General features: G+C 39.1%; 3 protein-coding genes across 3 annotated transcripts in view; all 3 read left to right on the top strand.

Moving 5' to 3' along the window:
* The window catches only part of Cbr-twk-11, a gene marked incomplete at both ends in the record, with an annotated part of 9,813 nt that extends 8,925 nt beyond the window's left edge, over positions 1-888 (top strand). The window contains one exon of the mRNA XM_045237915.1: positions 784-888. Within this exon, the coding sequence (XP_045096688.1) occupies positions 784-888 (105 nt within the window). The remainder of the gene's footprint in view (positions 1-783) is intronic.
* A 176-nt stretch (positions 889-1,064) lies between these two features.
* CBG19122 lies at positions 1,065-4,305 on the top strand (the record flags this gene model as incomplete). Its single annotated transcript, XM_045237914.1, has 8 exons — positions 1,065-1,134; positions 1,185-1,849; positions 1,894-2,117; positions 2,147-2,366; positions 2,410-2,853; positions 2,901-2,992; positions 3,038-3,573; positions 4,280-4,305. The coding sequence occupies 8 exons, from the start codon at positions 1,065-1,067 to the stop codon at positions 4,303-4,305; spliced, it is 2,277 nt and encodes a 758-aa protein (XP_045096687.1).
* A 592-nt stretch (positions 4,306-4,897) lies between these two features.
* CBG19121 lies at positions 4,898-7,175 on the top strand (the record flags this gene model as incomplete). Its single annotated transcript, XM_045237913.1, has 8 exons — positions 4,898-5,061; positions 5,143-5,223; positions 5,270-5,309; positions 6,240-6,330; positions 6,379-6,395; positions 6,577-6,663; positions 6,829-6,955; positions 7,012-7,175. 8 exons carry the CDS (start codon positions 4,898-4,900, stop codon positions 7,173-7,175), a joined length of 771 nt encoding a protein of 256 aa, XP_045096686.1.
* Between the last annotated feature and the right edge of the window lie 966 nt (positions 7,176-8,141).

Genomic DNA, 8,141 nt, shown 5'->3' with positions numbered 1-8,141 from the left:
CGGATCCGTTTGTTCATCATTCGCGGTCGGATCGGATACGGAGTTCGCGAACGGACAGAATACGGAGAAACCCGCAATAATGCGCTGTATTTTGGGGGAAATGGTTCGCGTACGGTCCGCATACGATTCCTATTTCAATCGCGCGCGAACGCCGAGAGTCCGTAACGGGTCCGTTCGCAGTTTACCTGTGTTTCCATTGAAAAATTACGGAATTTTTTGATTTCAAAACACATTTTGAAGAGGGGTCATTTTTCACAGAGGGCCTTTCTATTACGAGGGCCCTTCGATTATTGGTAAGCCTGCTTTTTAACCGTAAGCTTTGTTTTTAGTATATCCCGATTTAAGTTGCTATTTTTTTTGTATTTAATACTGATTCGACTACTTTCTCTCTATCCTTTGAGGGGAATAAATTCACTATAATTCGCATCATGCGAATACTGTGGATCCACGTTTCTCATTTTATCATTGGCTCTTATTTCTTTGAAATGTCACCGAAAAAAACTATGTGAAACAATTTCCTAAAAAAGCTCAGCGTGAAAAGTGCCCCCTGTTGTGTAGATACGATTACTGCCATAATCCAAGGGTACATTGAGTTCTTAGAATACGCTCAGAGGGTATATGAGATCTTGGGGGTGTAGCGCGTTTCAGCCTAAGCCTATAATTTTGAGCAAAAATCGAATAATCAGATGTACCTTTAAACCTAATGTACCTTTGGAACTGGGCCTTTTCACAGTGTACCAAAAAGCGAAAAGATATTTTACACCCATCGTTTTTCTGTTTCAGGTTCAAGATCTCCGGGCAAGATTCGAAAGTAAGTCACCGGCTCCGAAATCACCGCCTAAGGAAGAGGGAGAAGGAAGTTCTTCGGATCCAAAGCAGTTCTTCTAACCGCAGCGTAATTCCACTCGACACCCCTATTCTTTTGAACTATTTTTTATGATTTTTTATACTGTGCCACGACTGCTTATCTCAAATTCCTACCAAACTAACTGAAAAAATAAATAAAGATTTGATTATTTCGCACAATTCAAGAAGTGTTTATCAAAAACGTTGAAAAGCAATCAATGGAGCAGAAGTTTCAAAAAGGAAAGAACCATGGAATTGGTGTGCTCACTAGTGGCGGTGACTCACAAGGTAATAAAAAAATGATCTAGAAAAAAGAGTCTCACCCATTCGCCTTCTAGGAATGAATGCGGCGGTGAGAGCAGTTATCCGTGAGACTCTTCGCCAAGGGCATCGTTGTTATCTGATACGTGAAGGATACACTGGACTGATAACTGGTAACATTGATCAAGCCACCTGGGAACACGTGGCAAATGTGACCCATCTTGGAGGAAGTATGATCGGAACGTCCCGTTGTGATGAGTTCCGCACAACAGACGGTCGGAAAAAGGCAGCGAAGATCATGTTCGATAGAAGAATTTTTCATTTGATCGTGATTGGTGGAGATGGATCATTGATGGGTGCTCAAAAGTTGAAAGAAGAATGGGGAAGGTTTGGGGAGGAGTTGTTCGCAGAGGGAAAGATAACAGAAGAAGTTGCAAATGAAGGAAGAGAACTTCATCTCGCCGGCATCGTTGGTTCTATTGACAACGACTGCATAGAATCAGACAAGTCGATCGGATCAGATACAGCACTACATCGTATTTGTGAAGCTATTGATGGACTTGTGATGACTGCCCAATCTCATCAAAGAGTTTTTGTTGTTGAAGTTATGGGAAGACATTGCGGGTATCTGGCCTTGACAGCTGCGATTGCTGTAGAGGCTGACTACGTCTTCTATCCGGAAATCCCTCCAGATGATAAATGGCCAGAACAGCTTTGTCATCAATTGGAATCTGTCAGAAAGGTATATGACTTCGCAGGTTTCAAAAAAGAACTGTATTATTTCAGTATGGAAAACGACAAAATGTGATCATCCTTGGTGAGGGTGTCACTAATAGTAAGGGAATGAAGATCGGAGGAAAGCAAGTGAAAGAAGAAATTGAGACACGACTTGGACTGGAAGTTCGTATTGCCACACTCGGACATCTTCAGAGAGGAGGAGCACCAACTTTTTTGGATCGACTACTGGGATTGAGAATGGGTCATGAAGCAGTTTTGTGTGTTGATAAATTGTATTAATTTTCACTAAATTTTCATTCAGGGAAGTTTTGAAAACAACAGAAGACGTGGGTTCTCCGATTGCTGGCCAGAAAACGGTTGCTCAGGTGATGTGTCTTCGAGGACATAACATTGAAAGAAACGAACTATCTCGAGTTATCCGACAAACTGAAACTGCCAATGAAGAGATGCAGCAGAGAAATTATGATTTGGCTTGTCGACTTCGTGGATTTGGATTCCTGGACAAGCGAACCTATTTGAATGTAAACTTGAATATTTCTTGCATTGAAAAATTCAAAATTTCAGTTCGTATCCGTTCCCCTCTCCTTTACTATCCCTGAAGACATGAAGACGTTTGCAGTGATTCACATAGGATCTCCGTGTGCTGGAATGAATGCTGCCACATTTTCATTCACAAGAATGGCCAACCACAGTGGAATCAAAGTTCTTGGAATCAAAAACGGATGGGACGGTCTTAAAAATGGAGATGTCAAACTTCTAACATGGGAAAATGTCCAAGGATGGGCCCAGGCTGGTGGTAGTATGTTGGGAGCAAAACGACAGTTACCATCTGAATTGGATAAGATTGCTGAAGGACTCAACACCCATAAAGTTGATGGTCTCGTTATCATTGGTGGATTTATGGCATTCCAGTCAGCACTGGTTTTTCAGAAGAATAGAAGTGACTATTCTTGTCTCAGTATCCCGATTGTTGTTATCCCAGCCACCATTTCCAATAATTGTCCAGGGGTACTAATACCAATTTCTGATCTTATTCACTGAACTTTTCTTTTCAGACATGCATGTCTCTTGGAGTTGATACAGCTCTCAATGAGATTTGTCGTCAAGTAGACAACATCAGTCAGAATGCGATGGGAAGTAAGAATAAGTAAGTCGTAAATTGGGCGTCAGGGCAGAAAACTTTTATTTTCAGAGTCATGATTATCGAAACAATGGGTTCTCGATCCGGTTTCCTTGCCACAATGACTGCTCTCTCAACTGGATCTCAATTTGCGTTAATTCGTCAAGTCGAAACTAAAGAGGATGATCTTTACAAGTTGGCAGTGGAAACAAAGCAACGACTTGATTCTGGAAACCTCGATAAATTCCTGTTGATTCGTTCGGAAGGTGCCAGTGAGAAAATTTCTGCAATAACAGTGAAAATGGTGTTTGACCAAGTAATGAAGAATAAATACGGTGTTCGAATCACGAATCTGGGATACAGTCAACTCGGCGGACATCCATCATGTTTCGATCGACAAATGGGCATTCGAATGGGAGTTCGAGCATTCGAAGGAATCGTCAAACCGGATAAAATGGGAAAACGAGATTGTTGTGTTATTGGGTTGAGAGGGAGCAGTTTGAGATATGTTCCAGTTCAAGGCCTGGAAAATAAAGTGTGCTTTGAACACGGAATTCCATTGCACATGTGGTGGCTGAAATTGCATCCACTCGTCGAAGCGATGACTAGTAAGTTTCAAAAAGTTATCAATACAAAGTTTGACGAACTGACAACTTGTGAGAGGGATGGGAATCTAAAGATGACGGAAGGAAAAATGATACTGCTTTTTTTTGTGTTTTTTCGGTTCAGGCGTCAACAGAAACAGTTGCCGTTTTTGCAAAAAAAAATGCTTAGATCTTGTCATTCTGGTATGAAAATTGCGGCTGTGGAATAAAAAAGCTTGTGGGTGTGGCATATATCGAAAACTATCGTAACGTAAAAATTTTGGTCCTCTTTTCTCGATTACTATTGCTTTTTGACAATTTTTGTACTGAACACCTAAATATAGAAAATTGCCGGAAAACGGACGAAAATCAAGAAAAAAAGATAAATTTAACAAGTTTGGCTAATTACCGGTTTGGTCTTGGCTACGGCACCTAGTTTTCTCTTCCACAGTTCCGATTTTTGTACCAGAATAATATTTAATAGACATATTTTTTATATTCTATTCTTTTTTATTTCCACACCTTCCTATACTAATAGAAATCTTCCCTGCAAACCAAACAGATACACGTATCCCTTTGCTTCTTTCCGCAACAAGCTGTTCACATACCTTTCGGCGTTCTGCAAAATTTTTAAAAGAAAAAATGGCTTTTTGACTCCTGACTTGATTTTCGATCCTCGGAATTATTTTCACTTCAAAATTTTTACTAAAATTCAAAAAAAAAATTTCAGAAAAACCGGAACGAATTTCAACTTGATTGTGTTTGCCCGTCCACAACAACGTCGTCACACAAAAGAACTACTCTCTTATTTTTCTTTTTTTCTTTTTTTTCTCATCCCAAATGGGTCCACAATCTAACGAATAAAGTGATTCACACTCGTTCCTTAAATTCAGGCGTTTTTACTTGTTTTTTTTTTGTCTGATCTGTGTTCACTCTTGCCCTCCAATCCAATTGAAATTTGAAAGAACCTGTTTTCATTTTTGGCTACTCCACTACTATTTGTTAGTGCTATATAATATTTTCAGTGTGTGTTGCCTTTTCAGAAGAATAGGAAAGAATGGATTGGTGTATGTGGCTGCTGATGTTTATGACGGAATGGTCTTCGATTGAGAGCGATAAAATCGGTGGAGGTGCCACAATGTGCGGGGGAAGAAAAGAGTAGAGAGGCGCTTTTGCTGATACATTTGCACGATATAATACATATTTATATCACCCCATTTATCACTTCTCTTTTTTCTGCTTTTTCTTTTCTCATTTTCATTCGCCCCATCACCACTTTCGATTCGTTTCTCTTTCCGTATTTGCCAATCGTTTTTGCTGTGTGGCAAAAAGTGTTCATTTACACAGGATGTACAATAATCGAAGAATCGTCGTGTTGGCACTGATGATAGCTGTCTCGGCTGCAATTGAGATTCAAGATGCCGGATCGTTTCCAGTTGGAACCGATTATCATAAGGAGAAACTAGCTCAGGGACAGGATCCAGCCAATTACAAGAAGACGTACCATAAAGAGTGAGTGTAACTTTTGCTTAGGCGTTTAGGCGTAGGCTTAGGCTTAAATTCGTTATATTTTCCAACAATATATTTTTCCAGAATTCCCGGAGGATCTGAACATGCTGAAGTCGTCGCTTCCAATGGTCCAGGATCCAACTCATTTAGCCAAACATACAGCAAGTTAGTCCATTGCAAACCATCTCATGTTTACTGTATTCCCTTTCAGACACCAATCATTTGGATCATCCGACACTTCCCAATCACGAGTGAGTTGCTTTTTTATTTCGATGACATCACTTTTAACCCTAAAAAGTGCACCTTGTGTTGTGTTCTGAGTTAATTCAGTTTTAGAGCTTCTCATCGATTAACAACCCTTCTGCAATTTCATCTGAAACTGCCAAGAAGATGGATGAGGTAACTTTTGAATGTGTGATATACCCGACTGATTGCTAATCATTGAATTTTTGGACTAGAGCGAAGGCGGACTCGATGGCGGAATCGATTCGGAAGAATATTGCGAAAGCTCAAAAGGTTTTGTTTTTTTTTTGTTTGGAAATGTGATAAGTTATCACTGATAACCCAGAGATTAATACAATAGAGCATCATTAATTCGAGCTAACAATAACATTTACGATACACAATTTTAACTACAGTACCGGCCAATGAGAAAACAAAAACGTATTTTTCACTTGATTTTAGGCCAATCTTGCCGTTTTTTAACGGTTTTCAGGAGTCTAGAGCTCGGCTGTCAAGTTTCCGATCACTTCGAAAACTTTGGAGGGTGTAAAACAGACCTAGATTAAAAACTTTGCATTCACAAAATTTTTTGAAGACACCTAGTTTCCCAGCTATTTGTCGATTTCTGAAAGACATCCCCCTTTAGCGCGTTTATGTACTGAAATCTTGAGAAAGTATGTTTCAAAAATCAGCAAATAGCTGAAAAACTAGGGATTTCCAAAAAATCTGTGAATTCAAAATGTTCAATCTAGGCATGTTTTCCACCCTCCAAAATTTTCAAAGTGATCGGAAACTTGACAGCCGAGCTCTAGACTCTTGAAAATGTTCAAAATGAATGAAAACCAATTGAAAAATAAGTTGCTGCATATCTTATCAATTGGTACTGTATTCATTCCAGATAACGATATCATTTCCAGAATATCTGTCTAACTAATAACTCTCTAATCAATATTTTACAGGATGCTATGGATCGTCATAACGCCCTCATGAGCCGTATGCAGCAGAACATGGCAGGAATGAGAATGGGAATGGGCATGGGTTCTCCATTTGGTAACTTCTCCCCCAGAAATTAGCATATCAGACGTTTCTAATTTACAGGATCATCAGAGCCAAAGGTAGATGACTCCAAACACTAACACACTACTCCAATCACATCGCACTTTGTATAGTTTGTGCTGTCTCTCGTCGTTTGCCTTCCTCAAAAAAAAAAAGAGTTCACCCAAATCCTAATAAACGTGTTTTTTGTTTTTATGTTGTTAAGTGTTACTATGTTATTAAGCATGCAATACTTCACAGATGTACTCGGATGGTTCCGACGATTGGATGCAGAATCACATTCAAATGATGAATGAGATGATGAGAATGCAGAATGAACAAATACAGGTCACTTCTTTTTTCACACTTTTGAAATAATTTCAGATGTTCCCATTCTACAAATCAAGAATAAGAATTTATAAGCCAAGGAAAACGAAAAGGAAAGTTGACTTTCTCTCTTGAGACTTATTAAAAATCAAAACCACTTTAATCGTTAACTTTTTAGACTTTCAGGCCCTCCAACAGCTTATCGCTTCGTCGTCGTACCCCCGTAGGAGCTCACACCATTCTGCAATCCAGCCAACCCAGGTCCACTACCAGGTCCCCAAAACGGTGGACGGCGAAGCAAGTGTCTCCAAAGGTAGATTTTTGAACACTTCAATTTGTGTTCCTTGTTTTTCTTCTTGTCTTTTTTAGTTCGCTCTTCATTGTCTTCCAGATTCCCGGAAGCACCACACCGACGAATGAAAAAAGGAAGACGACTTTTTTGTCTGGATGAAAGGAACGACTCTTCTTTAGTCTGCTTACTTTGTTTGTATCTTTTTCATCCATTTTGCTATTCCTCTTTTTCGTCTTCTTAACATAAACATTTTCTTTGGGATTATCCCCCATCCAATTCTTTTTAACACACACATTTTATTCCGAACACAAAATACAATTTTTGCTTGATATTAGCTTACTATGAGTGTACACATATTCCCATCGCCACCTCATCACTTCTGACTATAACTTTCAGACATACATGTGACACAATTGAGACACAACTCGCTCGCGAGCTTCTCCTTTTTCCATTAATCACATTTTCTCTAAATTCACATGATACAAATACAGAAGAACGAATGTGACAGGAAACCATTCTCAATATTAGAATTGTATGAAGAAAATATAAGATTTGTATCGGTTATATACCATTTAATTTCCCTAGGTGGAGTGGCGCTTGCAAAAAAAGCCGATATCTGAAAATAGAATTAGTGTCGTATGAATTCGTGTTTTGATTTATTTTTTTCTCGGAAGCCAAAAAATTCCATAGTGTGATACATGCTGTGAAATTTCGACCTTAACAGATGATATGAAGTTCATGAAGGATATTATCTAATTTTATATTTCTATGCTCTAATTTAAATGCATGTTTCGGCTGATAATGGAGGGCGGGCGGAGCTTGGGTCCGATAGCAAAATCCTCGAAGCCGCATTTATAGAAGCGGGTTTTTTTTCGCAACTATCCTCTGGCCTTTTTTTTCGATTTTTGACGATTTTGACCGATTTTGAACTAATTTTTTATAGAAAAAAACGCGCCTTTAAGGATTTCGTTACCGGGCCTAACTATAAGCTCCGACCACCCTCGAATTTTGGACCGCAACGCTCATTGAAATTAAACCTATAGACCAGAGTAATAACAACAGTAAGACCAATCGAATTTAAAGTTCCTTGGTCCTTCCGTAATTTTCTCAATTCTTCAGATCTTACAAAGTCCAAACTTTTCTAAAACTCTGCAGAGTTATATATTATCTCATTCAATCCCAGTCTATACCTGACCTCATTAGACCA

This window comes from Caenorhabditis briggsae (assembly GCF_000004555.2).
Source record: "Caenorhabditis briggsae complete genome, chrV, whole genome shotgun sequence".
Lineage (NCBI taxonomy): Eukaryota > Metazoa > Nematoda > Chromadorea > Rhabditida > Rhabditidae > Caenorhabditis > Caenorhabditis briggsae.
The sequence above is the reverse complement of the archived record's forward strand: the minus strand, read 5'-3'. Positions and strand labels throughout refer to the sequence as shown.